The 22,409-nt window shown below is 41.1% G+C and overlaps 2 protein-coding genes across 4 annotated transcripts in view; both read right to left on the bottom strand.

Moving 5' to 3' along the window:
• The window catches only part of sh3pxd2b (SH3 and PX domains 2B), a 32,220-nt gene extending 22,850 nt beyond the window's left edge, over positions 1–9,370 (bottom strand). For both annotated transcript variants that reach the window (XM_029518699.1, XM_029518701.1), the window contains exons 1-2: positions 9,017–9,370; positions 6,121–6,201 (exon numbers count right to left, since the gene is read on the bottom strand). In XM_029518699.1, coding sequence (XP_029374559.1) covers positions 6,121–6,201; positions 9,017–9,088 — 153 coding nt within the window. In that variant the 5' untranslated portion in view covers positions 9,089–9,370. The remainder of the gene's footprint in view (positions 1–6,120; positions 6,202–9,016) is intronic.
• A 1,492-nt stretch (positions 9,371–10,862) lies between these two features.
• On the bottom strand, positions 10,863–16,970 carry LOC115054703 (leukocyte cell-derived chemotaxin-2). Of its 2 annotated transcripts, XM_029520035.1 has the most exons (6): positions 16,932–16,970; positions 16,743–16,821; positions 14,369–14,671; positions 13,954–14,044; positions 13,135–13,280; positions 10,863–11,380 (listed from the first exon to the last, which is right to left on the bottom strand). In XM_029520035.1, exons 2-6 carry the CDS (start codon positions 16,792–16,794, stop codon positions 11,214–11,216), a joined length of 759 nt encoding a protein of 252 aa, XP_029375895.1. In that variant the 5' UTR covers positions 16,795–16,821; positions 16,932–16,970; the 3' UTR covers positions 10,863–11,213. The 2 variants fall into 2 exon arrangements, with proteins under 2 accessions (XP_029375895.1, XP_029375897.1); XM_029520037.1 differs by lacking the exon at positions 16,932–16,970 and having other exon boundaries at positions 16,743–16,879.
• Between the last annotated feature and the right edge of the window lie 5,439 nt (positions 16,971–22,409).

The following is a 22,409-nucleotide window of genomic DNA, read 5'->3' as shown; positions in this document are numbered from 1 at the left end:
ATGCTGTATGCTGCAGAAAAAACAGATGGAATACCTGAAATACACAACACCAGAGGCAGTCTCACATTAAATATAACCCACATATAAAGATTCCAGAGACGGACCGGATATACAGTATTTGTATTTATACTTAGTAAGTGCCAGAGTGGTAATACATGCAAAAGACTGACAGTCCCTGAATGGTTACAGACATCTGGATGGAAAAGTATAGTCTGAAAAAAAAAAAAGAAACATCAATATACTCTGTTCAAACATAAAAGAAGACATATGGTCTACATATCTGCAGCTGTAAAGAACAACCCTGCTGGCCTTCGCTTCCTCTGCTTCAATTTTTTTCTTCACCAACTCTCTCAAAATGACCCTCATTCCCTTAAAAGGCCTTTTATAGTTTGATCTTTAGCGTCCAGTAACATTGGTTATACTTATAATACAGTAAACAGCACTAAATTCACCAAGCATCACTCTGCTTGGATTAAACTGAGTGGCCTCACCACCGACACAGTTCCACCTTAAAAGATGTGGAGTAAACATGAAGACAGACAGGCTAAGAGCGACAGAGGTGAACACAGACGAGCCTATGCCCCACACATTGTAATTGTTCCCATGTGTCGGACTTGGAGTGCAGGCACACCCAGTCTCTGTGTCTACTCTGGACATCGTATCTACTCTGTAATCAGAGCCACTCAAACACGAAAAGGCATCTGCAGAGAGTAAAGATGTGTCTTGAAAATACCAGTTACATCATGCCCCCCACATCAAACATTGATGCTCTGCAGGCACGACAACGTCAACCCAAGAGGGAGCACAGTCAAGTTCCACATGACTTTCCAAAGCTTTTCTCAACACAAGTTATTTCAAATGATGTGCATTTGTCTTTGCTTCTTTTTTTTCACAACTTATTGGCTTGGAAGTAACATTAGCTTGTGGACTCCTTTATACCAAATCCTAGTGTGGAGATATTACTATTAATGTTTGAAAGAAGGAATAAGTACACACTTTCTATTGTCAACATGCATCATCTCCAATCTGTTAATACACCCAAGATACTGTAAACCTTTAGACGTTGCTATTTCATCCTGCGCAGTCTTACAACAGATTATTATTTATCTAGTCCATTTCCACTTTTACCACATTGTCAGTCTTCACATAAAGGCCTAATAAAGAAGATCTAAGCAGCAGCAGACTGCTGAATGAGGGTATAAAAGTTCCAGGAAGAATGGCTGCTCTCTTAACCGCATGCCTATCTCAGTAGTCCCCAGATTCCATCACTGAAGATTCATGTATGAGGTCATTTTAACCCTTTGCATGAGATCACACCGAAAAAAAAAAACAACCCTCATTCATCTCAATGTGGGTTAATATAAAATGTACAACATACTGTACTGTGTGCTAATATCAAGGCCTGTAGTCGCCTGTATCATTGGATTGAAATAGCGGGTTAAATATATTGGTTGATATATACTATAAAAGATGCTTTGGATAGAAATTATATCAAGTCAATATAGAATTCTGATCCCAAGATGCCTGAATGAATTGCACTGCCAGGGACCAAGAAAAATCCACAGCCCCTTGTGAACAGACTTAATACTTCTACTGCAGTGCACTGATAGTGGATGGATGAGTTAATGGTGTCTGCATTTCCTTAATTCATGAACAAGGATCCTTCTCTCAGACCTGACTATTCAGTAGGAAATACTGTATATGCCAATGTTAGCATACAGTAAACAGACACAGGGATGATGTCAGTGCCGGACACGTTCAGTCTAGTTATGGTCTATTTAAATTTAATGTCATACTTTCAGTTAATCCCAGTGGAATCATTCTATTTCCATATGGCCACATCCAGGTCACAGCAGAGGGTCAGAATAAAAACAGCACCCAAGGGTGTGGTTGTGGCCCGGCGTTCAAGCACACGAGAAATGAATAAAGTGGATTGACTTTGGATTAGTATTCCTGAAATAGTATCATACCATTTAATATTTCAGTATTCCTGTGCAGTACTGTAATATACTAGATAATAAATTTGAATTTAGATTCAATTTAGACGGCATCAAAGTAATACTTCACCATTGTCCGTTCTGCTATATCAATTGCTTGAATAGGGTTAACTACAGCAGCAAAAATGGTGGAGGAATACTAATGTTTCCCCTCGACCCCAGGAACACCGCCAGTCAGTTAAAGGATTTTTTTTTTTTTACTTTATCTTTTTTTTTTTTTTTTTTTTTTAAGATTTAAGCCTATTTCAGCAAGGTGTCAGACACCAATGTAACTTTTTAGTGCTATCTCTCAATCTCTCCAAGTTAAAGGCCACACCAGAGTCTGTGACGAGCTGTGCTCATCAGCTGATTGGAGGAGTTACTCTTTCCAATCGATGTCACATGAATAAGGCTTCAGTTAATGACTGTAATTCTGGACAACTGCTCTCCCCTGGAGGCATATGACACGATTTCCCTGTCACACACTGCCCCACCCTGTCCTCCTGTTGCTGAGGCAATTTTCTATACCCACTTATTCTATTGTGGGTCACTGAGTCTGGAGCCTATTCCAGCAAACAATGAACAAGTGGCAGAGTGGACCACCCCATCACAAGCACAGCCTCCCTGTTTTGTGGTATTTTCTACCAGCAGAAGACAGATGGTCAATCAGTTTGTCAGAATATTAAACCATGTTCATTTGCAATAGCAGCAAATTTTTATAAAACATGACTAATCTCATTCGACTGGCCAGTCCCAAAACAGACGGATGGATGCGAAAGGTTCAGGACCCAGAAAGTGGAACATAGAAAAAAAAGGTAAAAACAGTAACATGGTGATGTATTGCGATGGATGCTTGTATGCATCAGTGAATCGTAAGGAAGAGTGTGTATCATGTCATTCAGTTTTGCCTGAGTAAAATCACGTTTTTGTGTTACAATTGTTGCATATTCCATTATTCAAGGAACACTGCAGTGCTTTAGAGATGTATGAAGTACATTTTTATGACAATAACCCAAGTGCAAAGTTTGTAGCTTGCACAAAGGGAAATAAGAGCAGCTGCTTTATGAACTCCATATAACAGGCAGCCCCCCTGCCCTCAGGAAAATTATCTGCCCCTCTGTAAAATGTTTGCTACTAGAATACTTCAGATGGAAAATATGTGACAGCTGTACAAATCCGAGTAGTAATGAGAAATGTATCGTTTTTTGTGTGTGCAATAGCTCTAAAAGTAATTGTGTACCCTGTATCTAAAGCATTGAATCAGGAAAGTTGGAAGACTGACGTGAGTGGACACGTGTGCAGCATGGAAACTGTTCTTAGTGACATGGAAATAAAATTTCAAAGCCACAAAGATGACCCCATGGCAAAGAAAGAAATCCAATCCCCTGCACTTTCCATTTTTCTGAAGAAACACTTTGGTCTATTTCTGTTCACGGCAAAAACATTTTGAAAACAGACACAGCTTTTAAATTAAAATCACAATTACTTGGTTTACTCTGTATTCATCAGCTCGCTAAGCTAAACACAAACCCATTTATTGTTAAGGCAACAATTCTACTTAACCGCAGAGTCTTTGGTATCAAACAATAGATAAAAACTTTTGTAAATTTAAATAAACCTAATTATTAGAATAGAAAACTGTTGAAATAAATGTAGGAACGATACTAAAGTCAAACAGAGTGTATGAACAGTCTTCGGTCAGTCGCCACACTAAAAGCACATAAATTGAAGCATCAGCTGCTTGGGCCAGCTGTGGTGACGGGATGTGGTGAATAACACTTCCTGCCTGGCTCTTGGGCTGTGGACTGACCGAAGACCCTTTACGTATCTTTTTTACGGTTTCAGAGGCACTTCTGACTCACAAGGCAACACAGCGGCGTAAACCTATAGAATGAAATGAGAGATGACTAGAGATGAAAAAGCAGGATGAAGTAAGCGACGGAGGATAACAGGAAATGAAGAAACGGTAATGAGAGGAGGAGTGACTCGTTACGTCATTGTTCAGTTCCGACACCTAGTCTGACGTCCCGGAATCTGTCCTGGAAGTTCAACAGAAGTCAACAAAAGCTTTGCATGACTCCCACCTACTCACCTTTTATACAACCTACATGCCATTGCTTTAATTCAAAATGACTAACTGCTTTAAGTAGTGACTGACTGTCTGAAACACATTTTCCCCCTTCTGGGCTTCCCATAAGCTGTGGATGTTTACTCCTGAACCCGAGGCCATCAGTAGACTCAGTGTCTGCTAGCCTGAGGGCATCAGGTCTCATTCCCGCTGCCTGCTAAGTCTGAACACGCACTGCAGCAGTTTGGTTAAATAAACACAGCTTTTACTTTAATAATTATTTTGCACTTTTCATTTCTATCGTCATCAATGACTTCTCTGTTCTGCAGATTTCGTGTACAATACACAATAATATACAAGTTGTCAGACTTTTGTTTTAGTAGAATGCCCATATAGTCATATCAGGTGATTGTTCTTGTGCTCCAATACCAGAAAAAAGTCTATATAATCGTACAATACTTTGTGCAATTAGAGGTTTCCACCCAGGATGTGCTAAATGAGTTATGAATACACACAGGAACTTTCAGCATTTCAAACTTTTCTTTCCGAAATAAAACAGCCTCATGATGGGCCATTATGTTACTGCCAAACCTAACGGGAGATAAGAAATTGGCCTGTACTCTCTACACCTGGGTTTATCAACATCTCCCTCACCACTTAGTCTACCCACAACCTGCCAACACAGCAGGAAGCAGCTGAGGGTCGGGAGGAGGCCAACACCAGTCGGGAATGCCCCCACTGAAAATAACTCGTATGCTATCAGTCAGTCTGTGGCATTGATAGGATATGCATGTGATAGTGAAAGTGATCTCTGCTGGTAATATGCTTCATAGTAGATAAAACAAATATTAAATTATCAGTTAACTCGGCTTTATTGATTAATATTGGTGATGTTGTAAAGGAGGAACTGTTTCCAAGCACACAAATATCAACACTTACTGGAGTCATTTATTCTGGTATAGAAATTACTTAATCCATGTAAATACTCCTGTCTTTCCAAACTCACTTTCCAGTAAGCAGAAGATCTCATAATGTTGCTTCATCTCACCACTCACTGAAAATAAAAAGTTTTCCTTTGGGGCCAAAACATACAAAAAAATTTAAAATGATTTTCTTTCCATATTCTGGATGTCAGAATAGCTACAGAAAGCTATGAAAGGGTGTTGATTATATTGGCCAGGCATCGTTCTTGTTTCTTGCATGAAAACGCATTTCTTCTGTCCATGTAGACCAAATCGATAAAGGAGAAAGCGGGAACAAGAAGTTCTTTACGTGTTATTGTAGTTCGGTTCTGGGGAATGTTTTTCACCATCCTCGCTTTTTCCTTATCTACATTATTTACTATACAGATGAGTTTACTCTTAGCCAATATATGCAATGAATTTTAAAACTGTAAAGAAAGCAATAAGTGGAAAAAACATTATGACAGGGTTTAGATTTCTTGTAAAACTAGAATAAAATATTCTCATAGTGAACATTAGCTTTACGGGCTCAGAAAACCTTACTGGACTGTAAAAGTATTTTATTTCATTGCTCATCCTTTGACCATCTGAATCAGTTAAAGGGCATTTAATTCAATTAGGGTGGCGGGATACTTAGCCTAAATTGTTTCATTAAAAATGGTTGCCTTCCTGGGCTTCCTGGAGTCCATTCTCTTGAGCTCCGATGTGGCCAAGGCCACAGATCCATTACCTTTGAAAGAGGAACGGAAACTAGGATACTAATGAGATTCCCTCCTTGCGCAACACATGCTACCAGCATGACGTTAAAGAATGATTCAGACATTTCTGTGGTCATCAGTGTGGTCATTGTATTCATCACAATTCTCAGCTAACTTCAATGGGACATTTTCCGACTCTTCTCACACGATATAATTACCACTGTCATATGGGTGGATAGAGTTATAGGGAGAGGATACATTCCTTTTGTGGCATATTTTGGTTTCTGGTGGGGGAAAACTGAGGACTTGCATCAATAATTGCCCCCATAAAAAGCACCCATGTACACACATCTAGAGCTTAAAAAGAGAAGCACCAACACAGTTTTGTGTGCACGAGATCCAATGCTGTTACTCACCTGCAGGTCAAAGAATTTGCTGTAACGTCTGTAAATGACTTCTGTGCTGCCATCACTCCAGGATACTTTGATGATGTAAACCTAGAAAAACAGAAAGGCAAATAATAACATGAACTTGTGAACTAACAGTGAGCCATTATTGTTAATACCATTTCATTGTCCACACTGTCTGGAGCATTTCTCCTGACTCACAGTGCCAGTAATTGGCAGTGCTGTAACTCCTAGAGAGGGCAGCCTGACAAAAAGCAGGCAGCAAGCTTGCCAAGCAACATCAAAAGCAATGCCCTGTCACCATCCGTTCACATGAACACAACTGGGATATCCGATGATTTAACTTCCCGAGCCTTCAGCATCACTTCCTGCTGAAGAGGAAGGTTTTACCCTGCATGGATGCAGCTGCTTTAACCACGCTATGTTTTCTCACTTCAAGTTGTTAAAGAACCAATGGAGAACCAGGTCATGAGATTGCTGCGAGGTGTTCAGCGCAGCGTAAGGTCACATTCTGCCTGAACACCACTGGCATGCAGAGAAACTGTAACTTTAATGTGGCATTATGTTAAGTTCAGATTTAATTTCTTCTTTCAGCATTAAATGCTCTTACAGTCATATCATCAATATTTAATAACATGACAAACTTTTCCAACTAAGCATCTAGTCTAAGCATTGCAGTCTTGAGGCAACAGACACAGTTTTGTTTTGTTTTTTTCTTTCCTTCCTCAAGGCGAACAAGAGGGGAGAGGCAGGGAGGTGATTGGAAACTCCCGGGTGGCTCGGTGTGTCTGGCTGAATGCTTTTGGCCCCACTCCCAGACCTTCTCTGGACACACTCTCTCTTTCTCGGTACGAAAGTCAGATACAGCAAAAGATGGACCAATTATAACCAACTACATAGGCCAGCAGGGAATCTGTCATTATCAAAGAAAGTGCCATTTCCTAAAACATATTTTTGGTGAGCATGTGCACCTGAACTATTACCAGAGTACGCTGTCTATGGCCAGCTGCCATTTACTAAATTCTCACAAGTTAGGCACGATGATTTGCTCTGTATTGTGTCATTGTTTAGTAAATGTTATTTCTCTGTTTGCTTTTTTTTTTTTTTTTCCTCATTTAGCCCAAGTCAGCTGAGACGTTTAGCTTTAAGCTGCTTTTAGTAATCTTAACCAAACCTCTGGTTTCTGGAGGGTTTAAGGTGTCTGGGCTGCATGTGCACAGAGAATACCAAAGGCACAAAACAACATGGCTATACACCACAGACCAAACAGACAGATGGAGGAGTCACAGGACCCGGAGAACTCAGTGTCCTTGACCGCTAACACTCACAGCGGTATGAATTCTGTTGGTCCTTCTACCCATGCACCATCTCACACATGCATGGATGGAAACCAACATATGCATGTGAGGGCACACACAAGCACGCATCAGGTACACGGAACTCACACGAATACCTGCTAAGGACTTGGCAGAGGCCTTCACTGTTAGCCGTCGTATGATGTCATACCTCTAACTTTAAACAGTGTGCACAAAATTTGCACACAAATTAACCCAAATATTGCCCCTCTGACTCGCTATCACAGAAGTGAATGACAAAAGGGTCATTGTTCATGACTTGCAGAAAATGAGTCTTTGTCTTTTTGACATATTTGTCTCCCACACCAGTTCTCCTGTATCTGAGCGGATGATAGCTGAAAAAGAACACCTATCCACACATACACCTACTTCTCCCCTGCCCCCGACAGTGATTCAAGACTGATCCCATTAACTGGCAGAGATGCTGTGTTCAGTCACAGATACTTTTAATGAGATAAGCACAAAATTATGGCACTACAGCTCTTAGATTTGATATTAATGTCCATATCAGCTGTGGAAGTAGAGCTATTCTGTGTAAAAAAGCCTTTTTTATCTATTTAGTTGGTCTTTGTGATCAATATGAATAACTCAAACCCGAATCGTGTCACTGTAATGCAAAACTTCAGTCATAAAACGCCAAACACTGCATGTCTTATGGTAATATTTAGGCCCAGCCCCTGTTCAAACATGGCCTTGTACTCACTGTAATGTCCTTAGGAACACCACCATCGAGACTTCCTGCTTATCAGCGCCTGCAGGTATTTTTTTTATTTTTTTGTGAGGTGTGACAAAGCTGGGATGCTAATTTTTTCACTCTCTCCTCATGCAGATTAGTCTGAACGGTTTGTGAACAGCTCTGATTCGCTTATTAGGGATGTTTTTCTTGGACCTTCTCCTGTGATGGCACGTGGCAGTATGGCCACATGAGCAGGACTGGAAGAAGTTTGGGTGAGACACACACACACACATATATATATATATATATCTCCATGTATTGCCTAATTACTGAGTCACCTGAAGATGAACAGACAAAAGAAGGATGATGGGTCGGATGAACCAGATCCAGTCTGATGCACTGTAATGGCACCTAAAACTACAACATCTCAAACCCTAATGGGAGTGAAAACAACACTTATCGGTCCAATCTCAGATCTATACACGTATTGATGAAGGAAACTGTATTTTCTGCACTCTGACTCAGCAGTTGGTAAAATGTCAACCTGAAAAACACCCAAGGAAAAACTTGGAGGAGACTGGATCTCCTTGCTGTTGTCAAACTTCAGTGTTTGAGCTGGAGGGATCGAGAAAAGCAAAACAGTTCCTCTGTTGACTGCAGAGCTAAAAATAAAGACTGCGAAAAATCGGGAACAACATGACTTTCTCGGAAATCTGTGCTGAAGAAAGTGTGTGTATCTGCGCTCAGATTGGAGAGGTGTAATTTGATCCGCTCTTTGTTTTTGCTTCGGCCGTCAGCAGAGGAAGCGGAGCCGCAACATAAAGCTCTCGATCTGTTGCTCCTCTTCGGGACTATTTTCTGAAAACAGACTCACGTAGTGTTTATTCGGGTTCCGTCTCTTCTGGACATCCTGCACTGTTACTTCTTGCACGGTCCGCCTCGGCATGATGTCCTCGTCTTCTTCTGGTCTCCGTTAGAATAGAAAAGAAGAAGAAACAAACACACACAAAAAAAAAGCTGTTCTCGTTGGGTTTATACGAGCGATCAAACCCGACTGAGAAAGTTTGCGCGGTGACGCTTCTTGGTCATCCGTCCTCCTCCTCGGTCCGATCGGAGCGCAACAAATGCTTTTTTTTTATTATTTAATTATTTTTATTCCGGACAACAGTGTGTGTAGAGCCTCCTGTCCAGCATTCAGACTCACAAGCCAGAAGTGGATACTGGGTCGGTCGGTTCTTTGCTCCAGCCCCCCCCTCCTCCTCTGAGCCGGCCTGCTGACGGCTCCCAACCAAACTCCCAGCCTATCCCAGCTCGCCCAATCCCATTTGAGGAACTCAGACGGCCATGATTATGCTCCACGGACCGACCAACCCCCACCCCCACCACCACCACCACCACCACCACCACCCACAGACACTAACGTCAGGCTGCGGATCCTCTCCGCCGGACTCGATCCAATTTCGATCTGTGCGCATTTTGATCAGACGTCACTGATGCCAACCATCCTCAGAGAGTGATCACTGTGGCTTTATCCCGAGGGCGACATCCGGACATCCGTCAATATAATAACCTTGAGTTTGACTTTGAAGTCACGTTTTCAAAAAGTGATTTATTTGAAATGAAAACATCTAAAAAGTTCAGACTAATTCATCAGAATGACACTGAAGCTCAAAATATCACATCAAAATCAGACCTCCAATTCATTTAAATATAACTACTAAACAAATGTCAGGATTTTTATTATTATTATTATTATTATTAAAATTGAGCCTACTTAGAAATGAATGTTGAAATTGATTTGTCAAGAAATTAACTTGAACTAAATGAATTAAAGAAAGTGTTGGGGTTGGGTTGTTGACTTGTGTTGCACACTGACACGGTTTTTTGTTTTTTGAATTGGTCCAGTCTGCTATTGTGTGTGTGTGTGTTTGCCTGTGCTTTGCTTGGTGCATGTGAGTTTGTGTGGTTTGTGAAGACACATGGACTGTGAACACACAGAAGTTTGATCCACTTCAGACTCCACACTTTTGTTTCAAGATGCGTTACTGGCTCAAACACTGGCCAGATTTTGGCTTTTTGCTAAAGTTTAGGTAAATTTGTTACTGTGTGTTTATACATTTAAATCCAGCGGAATATGAACATTTAATATATGTATACAAAAATAAAGATGGGGTGTAAGAAAGGAAGTGTCAGGCCTGACTCATTTCCTCACGTGATATTTTCATGTCTGTTTGTGGTTAATAGGCCGATCAGTCAGGCCCTTTCTCTTAGAAGAGTGCTTCTTGAGTGTGTTTCATCTTATTGCTTCATACTTTAATGATTTTAGTGTAATTAATTAAAGTAGCAGGAAAAAATACAGTTACATTTATATTATCTAATTTTTGCAGAAACTTATCAAGACAGATGACTAAGTTGAGCTTTTACTGGCAATTTTGTTGCAAAATAGCTCCATCTTTTGGTGTGTTCTGTACATTACAACGATACTGTACATGTGGCAGTTCTTCACTTGTCCCTCACTATAGACATGGTAGAGTGAGAGTGACTTGATGGCTGAATTGAGGAGAACATTTCAGGAAACAATAATGTCATAGAAGGATGAAATTAGATGGTGAACGGTGGATACTGGTTTTCAATGACACTGTGTGACTGTAGACTTTGTCACATTCTACATTTCTTTTTCCATATGACTTATAGAAAATGAAACTATTCCAACCCAAAAGCAGAAGTGAGACAAAGCATTTATTTCGTCATTCAAATAAAAATACATGGTATAAAAAACGTTACATGAGTATATATCCCAAAAAAACGACAACAATATTCAGTGGAAAATTTATAATACAAAAATACACAAAAGGACAAAAAACAGGAAGAAATTGATATAAAATAACAAAATTCTGCCATGAGAAGATCGTTAGTAAGTTGGGTCCATTTTCAAAACTGTGACTTGAGAGGGACCAAACTTGAGAGGTCTCTTAGTCTTAACTAGGCACTCACGGTTAAATTTACAGGGTCAATGTAAAGTGTTTCAAAAGGTGAGGGAGTTACCGCTTGCAGGCAAAATAAAAGCTGGATCATATGAAAGGTGAAGGGTCAGTGCTATCACAGTTTTGCAGCTGCAGGTGGGAGGTGATGCCGGAGAAATGCTCCTGTAGCGGCAGCAGGTAACCCAGGGGTTCTCCTTGGACCACCGGGCCAACGTAACGGTACGGACGGATGTTGAAGATCTTCACACAGTGAACTGGATTTGACAGAAACAAACAAAAAAATCACTCATACCCAGCAAGTTGTCCTTTTTTGTTACTAAAATTTGTGAGAAACAGATTCACAGGTTTTCCCAGATCGCAGCGTTGGAGTGGAGTGGATGCAGCTGAGTTGAAAGAATCTCTCGAGACAGCTGTTCCTACACTGAAGCTGAATGGATGTGTAAAACAGGAGTTAAAGGCTGGTCAATAGAAAAAATCATTATGTTTGCTGAAGAGACACAAAGGAGTCAGGCAGGTTTAGCATTCCCCTTGCCTTGGCTAACTGTTCCTTAAAAGCTATGAATCCTACTTAATGTGCTGTACACAGTCTGTACACATACACAGCACAGCCATAATAATGAAAATGCTGTCAGGCCCTGAAACAAGTACATAAAAAACAGAATAGCTGGCTTCTAAATGCTCATTTAGAAATCCGAATGGGTTGACAGAGGCTTGAAACCCAAAGAAGGAACTATCTTAACATCTTTATTTCATCACTCTGCAGACAAAAACAAACTAAGAAACAAACATCTCAGAGTCCTAAACAAGTGCAACACCATCTTTAAGTCCTATCAGTGTCTCAGCATTAATGCGGTTATCATGGCAAGGTAATGCGTCTCTGTGATGTCTAATCGTGTCTGCGCTGTACCGGGAGATGAAAGGAGCTGACAGTACATGTGTTCTTCTGATAACACAGTACAATTAGGGGTAGAGGCAGAGTGAGGACTAATGATGTTTACTCATCATGCTGGCAACTTATCAACCCAGGAAGCTCTTAAAATACGTTCCAGCACGTATGCAGACACATACTCTACGGTACAAAGGCATGCGTGCGCTCTTCTGTGGGCCCCATCGACACACACAAATGCAGATGCGTTGCTTTGTTCTATAATGACGGCCCTTTTGGGGGTCATTACTCGTGAACTGCCTTTGATGGGGTTTCACGTCCAACTGGGTGCAGATGTGAGAGGCAACCAGGAGTTCAGTGGAATCTCAGCCTCCTCTCCTGCAGCTTGACTAATCCCTCTAATTCATCGCTCCTTTTACATCCCCACCTAATGCCTCCACCATAATGACCTACTGCCACCTCCGCCCCGGCCGTGGCCCTGTGCAGTATGGATTACACACTCTTACCTCTCTTTAACCTGCAGAGGTAAGAGTGGAAGATTACAATGGTTTATGTTTTCAGAATTATTTGTTGAAGCAGAAATCTGAGAATCTTGTTGTTGATATGGGAATGAAGCAGATGTGTCTTCAGTGCCCAGCTCCATGATGCAAGTTGAGCGCTTTGGTCTTCAGTGTGATATAAGAACTGTTGGATAATTGCTTTGCCATCTGTCCGGATATTCAAGGTGTGTAGAGGATGAATTCCAGTGACTTTGGTTATTTCCTGGCTTTTTTTTTTTTCGAACACCATCAGAAGGTCAAATTTTGAATTCTTGACAGTATTTATGGTGCCCAGAGAATAAAATCTGTACTTTTCATTGTCAAGATTCATTGAATGTCTTGATAACTGTTAGTTGGATACATGCAAATGATCCAACATCGTCACGATTTATGTAACAATTTAAATTTACTAACAATGAGCAGCCTCAGCTTCTGAGCTGTGTAGCTGTGGCTTCTTGGTATTGTTGAGTTCCTAAACCAACGCCTTTACTGTGACTCAGTTTTGGTTGATAGTAAAACATATTCTGTCTTTCTCTTGCTGCACTCGCTGCCAAGTACTCCAGTGTCATCAGGTTTTCCTTACCATCACTAAGAAGCTTGACTCCATCGTACCGATTCCCCGCTGGGTCTTTCCGACTCACTGGACCTGCCAAATTTCCTGAGAATGGTGCATTGACTGAACCATAGTCATCACAGACCAGGTCCACTGCTTTATGGAGGCCTTTACCTCTGTAAGAGCAGAGACCGAGAATTAGACCAAAATAAAACACTTCAGCTTCATGTGCAACATACTAAACTGTTTTTGTGAGTGTGTGTCTGAGAGCAATTATCCTCTGGCTCATTGTGTCAGCATAACGGTGGGTTAATGTGCAATTTAGTGTCATTGGTCTGCAGCTTTTGTGTTGTGTAGTCATGGTGCACCAAGCACGTTTTTCATCTTACCTGCATTACGACTTCTCTGAGCCAGCAATCAATGGCAAATTACACTTCCTGTCTGTTGCATGTGTAAGAAGCAGAGAGGAGGATTGTGTGCTCTTTTTGTAATATTGGTTTTCTACAAGCAGTTTATGTTCTACATGCTGAATATTAGTATTGCTTATTGAGTTACAAGCCAGTAGTATTCTGTGTTGTGTGATATATTCAGTCGGACAAATAGGGCGCATATATTTGTAAGTTGAACTCGCCCACTATTGCTTTAGGTATTTAATGTGAGATTGGGCGGCTCCTGGTGTGTTGTCACTCTGGTGTGTAAGGTGCTTCAGTAAATGCCCATTGAAGGGCTGTTTGGCTGCCTCATTCAGAGTGCAACACTGGACATGCTGCCTTATCAACAACGCATATACAATGGAGCTCTTGAGTTGAAGGTTAACACGTTTAAAAAACAGATCAGGAAGAATCACACCTTTTGGAATTGAACGCTCCACAGCCGTGCACATCGCATGCCCTCACTCTGTTGTTGTGGTGACCAGCACAAAGGACATTCCAGGCTCCATCTAAAGAGACGAGTAAAGGTATTTAAAAAATGTATTTTATCTTCTGCTGAGTCTGAGTCACCAACCATTCAAATGTTATATGAGCAGTGTCAGACACTGATACAACCTCACACCCACAACAACACTTTTTCATGACTCTGAAGTCTGACTGAAGTCACAATGACCGTAAACAACCTTTTTAATCCTCTTTGTCAAAGACTATTAGTGTATCTGTGTGACTGTGGATGAAAGTAGTCTGTGTGTATGAAGGTCGTCATCTAGCGTTATATCTGAATAAAAAATGTGCAGGCTTGTGTATTTATGGATGGAACTACATCATTTTACCTGGCACACAGCACTGTCTCGTCTTGGACCCTGAACACTTGTCTTGAAGGTAGTGGCCTTGGCAGATGTATCGGTTTGGTTGGCAGATGCCTCCCAGCCTCGTGCAGCTTGTGTCACTTTTTGGTGCCATTTTATTTTCTGTCTTTTTGAGCTTCTTTTTTGGACTCGTGATTTTAGATCGCTCAGGACGTGCAGATGTGTGGTTTCTCTTCGCCTTGATGTTTCTGTTGCCGTTCTTGTCATTTATTTGAAATTCTGTGCCTTTCTTCTTTTTATGTTCTGAAGCACAACTTAACAGGACATCTGTAGCAGAGATAAAAAAGCATCCAGAGTTAGAATTAATGAATGGAATTAAAATAAGAATCTGACTCTGTTGAAGGATAAGATCAAATGTTTTTGGAATTGATATTTGAATTTAATTACTTTGAATGTGAAGATGTCACATCCAAAAGTATCAGAGAATTTGGAGATCTAAGGAATCCAGAGATAATTGAACTATCTGTATTCAGATTACCAATCAATATATTATTATATTATACGTTCCCATAGCCATTAGCCAGAGTGAAGTGAATTCCTTTAAAGGCTCAAAGACATTCAACAACCAACCACAAGAAACCTCTATAAAAACCTTGTAATGTATAAATGAAAGCTAAAAGAAATTGCATGTTTTTGTCATTAACAGCTGATGGATGTTAAAGGAAAAACATGCTTTATATTATCCATCCATCCATCTTCTACCGCTTTTTCCGTTTCTGGGTTGCGTGCTTTGTATTATATCAGTTGCACATTTGTGTTGCATGTGGTTACTTTCTTAATATTTGATTAAAATCTCTAATGTCTGAGTTCAGTGTCTGGCCAGATTTGGTGAAAACCGTGATATTTGTCCACAAAGACAGTTCAGTGATTCATACAGTAGTGTCTTCATTCTGACAGCACACTAACTATCCTGCCCAGACACAGTCTTTGCTCTTCATTAACTCTGTTAACCTCAGAGAAACAGAAAATATTTCAATCATGCTTCCCTGGCACAAGAACACACACCGGGCTCAGTTATTGAAAGAAGCTGCTTATCACTACAGGCCCTAATGACTGGGAGACAGAACGGGAGAATAGCTGGCTGTGGCTAGAAAAGCACTTCTCCTCAGGATGTGAGTTAAAATTAGAAAAAGCTAAACTTTGTGACAAAAATGTTTACGTAGCCTTGTTGCCCAGGTTTGAAATAAGGTGTTGCTGGTGTTTTGCAAAATGATTGTTAGCGCATTGCTCAGCCGTCTCTACATTTTGACCCTGCCAACGTGTTGCGATGCAGAAAATGTGCTCATCTGGATGATTATTGCCTGATGGTTGCTGAGGTGTTTGGCATGGCTGTTAAAACATTTGGAGTGAAATCAGCCTCGTGTTTCTCAACCCAAGGTGCTGAAACCTTCAGACCAACTCCCATTTCTCTGTCTCTCATTATTGTGACCAAATATGATACTGTGAGTGTCGCTAATGCTTGCAAGGAAATGCTATTATATGCTATTTCACATTTAATTTGTATGGGCGATGTGGAAAGCCTCGGCCAAATTTGGCCACTCCTTGCAAGTTTGTTCAAAGACATTTGCTCAACAAAGGATATACTGATGTGACAAAATTCATAAAACCTACAATTGAGTTTTAAAGTTTTGTCGTTATCTTTGTCTCTTTTGATGGAACTGAAGGAAGATTTTGGCTTTGTTTGAGTTTTCTAATGAAAATATACAGAAAGCAGATGGAGAATTTGAAAATAATGGCAGGAAGCGAGGAAAAAAAAAACCTGCAGCTCAGTCGCAGACTTTTCTACTAATTTGGTTTGAGGGCATTCTTTCTGTGGGTGGCACACAAAACACAAAGTAGCTATATTCAGTCGAAAATGATCAGTTCACATTTTCCAGTATAATAGTAAACCTGAACAGAGTGAGAGTCAGATATCACACTTATTATAGGTACCTCTCATTTAACCGCAGTGTGTCCATTGTGCGGTGCAAATGATCATATCTCTGTCTAACAATGAGACAGCCATCTCATTTTCATATCCCTCAGTCAGTTTGCCTCGAACTTTGCAGCGAGATGCAATGATGTAAATGAATCATGTCTCTCTTGTAGTAACACACAGAAATCCATCTGTAACCCCCTAATCCCCCCTCCAATTGTTTTGTGTTTTCAGTTATTTTCGACGACAGAAAGATTTGTCTACACAACTGATTGCTGTTGCTGTATATGCTGTGGATGTGTGGATAGGCTTGTGTTGCTATAATACGTGGCAGGTTTATGCATGTGTGTGAGCACTCCAGGCATGATGTATTTCACTGTATATCTCCTGTATGGTGTATTCTGTGTACTGTAGGATACTTACAGCATACGAGCAGAACTGCAATGAGACAGACCCTCAACAACATTGTCATCATCAGAAGATCAGGTCAGAACTTAAAAATCTGTGCATCACGGATAGAAAGTAGAAAATCATCTCCTCTAATGTCACATCGGTGCAGAGCCATTCTCAAATAAAGCAGCAGGCTGGTACAGAAAATGGAGCTACACTTACCGGTCTCATGGAGAAGTTGTGTCTCCAGGCGCAGTTAGTAGAGACACAAAGCAGGGACTGTTAGAAATCCAGTGTGCTGTGGAAGCTGCAGACCTAACCGCAGGGCGCGCCCCCCCACACTGTCAATATTGATATTGGCCTTTAGAAAACGCACACATTTACTTGCACAGAAAAGGCTCACTTTATCGACTTTTTGTTTCAATGCTGAAAGTTAGACTGAGCTTGTTATTGGTCCGGGAGGAGAAGCAGAAAGAAAGTACAAATATTCCTCCAGTGCTCCATGAAATGAACAACTGGGTCACCATACTGACAAATACTATTCCCAACTATCCCCTTCATTTAAAAATATATATTTTGTCACAAGTTGTGGGACTTGCCTCATCTCTACAAAATAGTATATAGTATAGTAGATATTATTGATTTGCTTTTTTTGTTGATAATTTTGAATTATCTACTTTTAATTCAGCATAATTGTGTGTCTGTAACACCTTTAGCTTATTGCTTTGTCATTAATGTGATGACATTTTTCAAATCCCAGAAGAACTACAGAATTATGATGTTTGCTAATATTATTAAGGCATTAAGGAGCTTTATCATAATTGTGTTATTGAGAGGGAAACTACAGTTTCCTAATTTTGTCATGCTGAACCACTGATCCCTGGATATTGTGTTTATATAGTCCTTATTTTTCCCTATTATTTGGTGGTGGGAAATATTATTATGTTCATAGGTCTGTTAGGCTGTTAAAATTGGTGTCAGGGTTATATATGCAAATCCAAAGAGTCCACAAAGGCAGAATGACTTCTCCTAAACGTGATCATGAAATAGTTTGAATGTGATATCTCCTACTGATTGGATGTGGCAGTTGTTGCGTGTCCATATTTATATCCATCCATCTTCTACTGCTTTTCCGTTTCCTGGTCGTGGGGGATGCTGCAGCCAATCCCAGCCAATGCTGTGGGAGAGGGCGGGGTCACCCTGGACAGGTCACCAGTTCTATATTTATATATTTATCTCAATTTTCAGAAATACCACACATTGAAAACACTAAGATACCACCTTTTTTATGATTAATTTTTTATTTTTCAGTTTTTTTATGAATATCGAGTATCTAACTTGTTGATATGCCACTGCTACATCCCATTCAGACTGTCTGCTCACACTGTCTGAGAATTATAATGTAATGAAAGCAGGGGGAGGGGCTGAATAATGGCCTGTGAAGAGTTGAGGCTTTTTGCAGTGAGACAGCTTTGATAATCAAATATCTGGGCAGAGGATTATACTGATAGACCATATGGCTTGATATTTGAAAAAGAGAGAGGGAATCGGGGAGCGAGGGAGACTAATAAAAGACAGATAGGAAGTGGAGAATAATGTGAGAGAAAGTAATAGCACCTGTCAGCCAGTGAGTGAGTTAGGGAATGGAGTGGGGAGAAAGGAAAAGAGGCAAAAGGAATATCATGAAAGAGAGAAAAAAAGAAAGATAATGCAAGAAAGACAACCAAGTAGACAAAAGAAGACAAGAGAAGCAGTAGAAACTCCAGTCTGCATCCTCAGCACACTCTGCTCCGGCAGAGGAAAGGCGGATAGTGTGGACTCTTTGAGAACCCTTTTGATAAACAAGGCTACTTAAATAGAAACACGCGCCACATTCTTCAAACTCCTGCGAGGATAGGACTGACATTTCACTCCGGCTTCTCTGTCAGTTAGTTCTGGCATTTCAAGGAGACGGAGAAGAGATGCCACAAGTGTTTCCTAGCAACAGTTTGCCGCAAAAGCCTCCCCCTCCCTCCTGCTCTCCCCTGTACCCCAGCACCACCCTGCCTTTTTAAACTCCCTCCTTCCCTAAGATACCAGTTGCAGCAATGCACCACTTGCTTCAGACCTGAAATACATTCTAATTCTCCCGGCACACCCTCCACCTCCCTCCTGCTCCCTTCAGAAAACTGCTGGACCTGCATGAGATGACATTCAGGCCCCTGTCACCTGTGAAGGAAAGGGCGCCTGTGAAGGTTGAAGGCATTACAGCCGAGAACTGTTGGCAGATAAAATATCAAAAGAACGCAGCAATATTTCACCCTTTTACAAGCTGAGCTGTTCCTGGCCATGAGTTTCACTTTGTCCATCCCCACCCCACCCCCAGAGCAGTAAAAAAAAAAAAAGCCACTGTGGGCTCTGTGGTCTGTTGATGGATTGAAACTGCTCCATGTATCCACATCCACTTTCTCAACACAAGCGACCCAGTCACACCTACTTGGCTCTGCCGATTTGTAAACAAATTCACTGAAGGAGTGACGGGTATACAGCCTGTCTGAGCACACCTACAGCGCCAGAGGGCAGGGGATGAACTCTACAGTGTTGGGGGAAGCAGAGAGGGGGCGCCAAAGTCTGGATCATATCTTCTGCTAAAAGCATTTCAGTGTCTGCCTGGGGAGAGCTTTCAAAGGACGTTAGTGGACGGGCTGAAGTCCAGTCACACGTTTCCACCTCTGTCTCTGAGTCTACAGGGAACAAACTAACATTTAGACTGAGCATATCTCTGAAAATATAACAAATGTCAACCCATGTCCTTCATCCTCCTTGTGAATTCCCATGAACATACAGTATGAGTTAAAAGCTGACCTGAGACACCGAGCGACGGTGAAACAATAAAGCAGGAGGATGGATGCGAGTAGAATCTTAAGGTCCATCAACCTCAAAGTTACAGGGTAGCACCAGATGAAAGTCTAGTTATAATGTTATTCCAGAGAATGAAATCTCTTCCACAGCAGATATCAGTATTTGACACACTGGGAACAGCGTTTGCAAAAAGGTAACTGCTCTGCGTCTGTACTTTTGTGTGCAAAACAAATGGCTCCTTTTGACACTCTGACCTATAACATTTCCTTCATGTTGCTTCGTACTCTTCATCCTGAGAGAAGCTACAGTGACCCCAATGCAACAGAACACAAAGGTGATAGGGAGGAAAAAGTAAAAGTAGCTCACTGGCGTGAGAAAGGAAGAGCTTAAACTTTAAGGAGCAAAACCTTTGAAGTGTGCAGGAGTGGACATACCGGCAGGGCTGAGCGTGATAGGCCAAGACCATGAATGCCATGGCTAAGCATGTATGGATCAAAGTGTGGTTTCACAACTGACAGATCCCTGAGGAGGGGAGGGAGAATATCAAACGCAGCTGAATTACACCCCTTCACTTCCATGAGGGAGAAGGCAGAGTTACATGACAAAAAGATGAGGTGGAGCAGGGGAATAAATGAATTAAGAGAGAGCCAAGTCACAGGTGAAAAACATGGCATCCTACTGGATCTCAGCTGGTGGGTGGAGGGCAAAGAAAAAAAAAGATAGGTGGATCTCAAACAAGAGAGTGTGACTCAGGTTTTCTCACTTTTTAGCTGATGATTCACAGTTTGGAAATAACATGCAGGAGCATGTACCGAAAAGCCCTCATGTATTTCTGACACGAGTGAGCAGACTAATGTTTGGCTCTGTGTAATGCTCAGATTCTATCTGTAGGCATGGAAATGTGACCAAGATATTCAATTCACCATGATGTGTATCCCAGGTGTTAAATGTGAGGGCGGCAGACACGCCAGCTGCTGGATCGATTAGCCTCTGAAGTGAGGTTGAATTGACGAGCGGGAAAACACAGATGACCCCCATTTTCACGTTAAATATTGTTGTTGCACACTCATTTGTAATAAAAATAAAAAACTAAGGAGACCTCTTTAAGAAAGAACAATACCTTAGAAATCTCCCTGTCCCATCTAGCTCCTGCTGTCATCGACAAAGCATCTCATTTAAAGTCTTTTCATTAAGAAGTACCCAATTACAACCACATTATCTATAATTACAGTGTTTTTACATCACAGTTCTGAGATAAAACTCCTTCAATGCGGCTTCAGTGTGTAATTAGTCCTAACAAGCACCTACTACACACATAATTAGAAAGAAATTGATACTAATACACCTGTCTGCTAGACATAAAAACGTAGTATCTACATAGACACAAAATAAACCTTTTCACGGACATGATTATTATTTAACTGAACACTACAAGTTGAAATCCTGCTGGGATAATACATCACTGAACAGAAGGGTCCTCATGTGTGTGTGGGAAATAGAAATGGCCTAAGACTCAGGTGGATACTTCTATTTCATGCACATGTAAGCCAAGGAAATACATGAGGTGCCAAGAAGCTGAGGGACTTTCTACGAAATGATGGATAAGACTCTGCAGTATTGACTGCTATTGGGAATATACTCCAAACTTCCGAAAGCCACTGCTGCAAGGACAGAAACCTGTAAGACTCCCTCATGGGGCCCTGTTGCGTTCTGGTTGAGCTCTTGAATGTGACTCCCAGAGGAGGAAGAAGTGGAACAAATGGTGGAAAAAAGAGCAGTGAAATACTAAAAGTGCACCAGTGACTGAGGAACTGGAACACTGGAAGCCTGTCTTTTCATGCGAAACATGCGACACTAAGAGTGGCAATTTAAAACTAATGATCGATCCAATTTAGCTAGTCTGAGTGTAATTTATCAGCAGCGCTCAGGTTAGTGATTGATTTGGTCTCTTCATAGAGTTGAGCTGATTATCTGGTAAACCGCTTCTCTAGTTCAAGTAAGCCATCTGTGCTGTCCGACGTAATTGTTTATCTATATTAAGGAAAATTCTTATGAAGTTTTTGTGATGCATGTGTAATTAGATGTACTTATGTTAGATTCACTGTATGACTTAAACCCAGCATTTCATTTCCATCTAATCTTTTTCTAATGGTCTGGGTTGGACCTTTCCATTTTTTATATTTTCCATTTGTCAGACTTTCCTCCTCAGACACTATTAACCTCCCAAGTGAAGTAAGATAGAAGATAGACAGGAAGGAGAGAGCATTTTGCATCATCTCCTGCCGATGTCTCCTGGCAGGGCGGCAATCTGTCATCTCAGGAATATTGGGAGTGATCGTGCCAACTGTATCCTCTGTCACATCTTTCTCTCACACCGGGTCTGCCTGGGTTCATGTCCGGCCAGTAGATGGCAGTGATTATCCACCGAAGCAGGCCGAGGGGCAGGCCAAAGGCACGTTGCAACAGCAGGAATCTCATAGGTTAATTACATACACTCTCATGCCAGGGAACGTGATCATTCAAACAGCATCTTACTGGATAGGAGCACAGAGAGAGATCAGGATTGATAAATTAAAAAAATGTGAGAGGAATGAGAAATCATTTACTTTTCCACCTTCTAATTACATTATTGTTTGCTTGTTACAATTATCACAAAGCTTCTCACTTTGCCATCCCACAGTGTTCGATTCCTCTTTTTACGTGGTGAGTCTGGCAGTTTGGGTTTTCACTGAACTTATCACTCTATCCTGAGAGAAAGAATGAACTGAAATGTACCCCCCAGCCCCCTTTCCCACGCAAACACGTACTGTACATAGACAGATGTCAGGCTGCAGAGTCATCAGCACACAGTGAGGCTGA

Source organism: Echeneis naucrates, chromosome 14, assembly GCF_900963305.1.
Source record: "Echeneis naucrates chromosome 14, fEcheNa1.1, whole genome shotgun sequence".
NCBI lineage: Eukaryota > Metazoa > Chordata > Actinopteri > Carangiformes > Echeneidae > Echeneis > Echeneis naucrates.
Note: the sequence above shows the minus strand (reverse complement) of the source record. Positions and strands in the feature narration are given on the sequence as shown.

Coding starts and splice junctions, on each gene's coding strand:
- LOC115054703 (XM_029520035.1), bottom strand. CDS start 16,794: ATGATGACAATGTTGTTGAGGGTCTGTCTCATTGCAGTTCTGCTCGTA. Junction 14,672..16,742: donor TGCAGTTCTGCTCGTATGCT/GTAAGTATCCTA, acceptor TCTCTGCTACAG/ATGTCCTGTTAAGTTGTGCT. Junction 11,381..13,134: donor AGTCAAGCTTCTTAGTGATG/GTAAGGAAAACC, acceptor TGTCAAATCCAG/TTCACTGTGTGAAGATCTTC.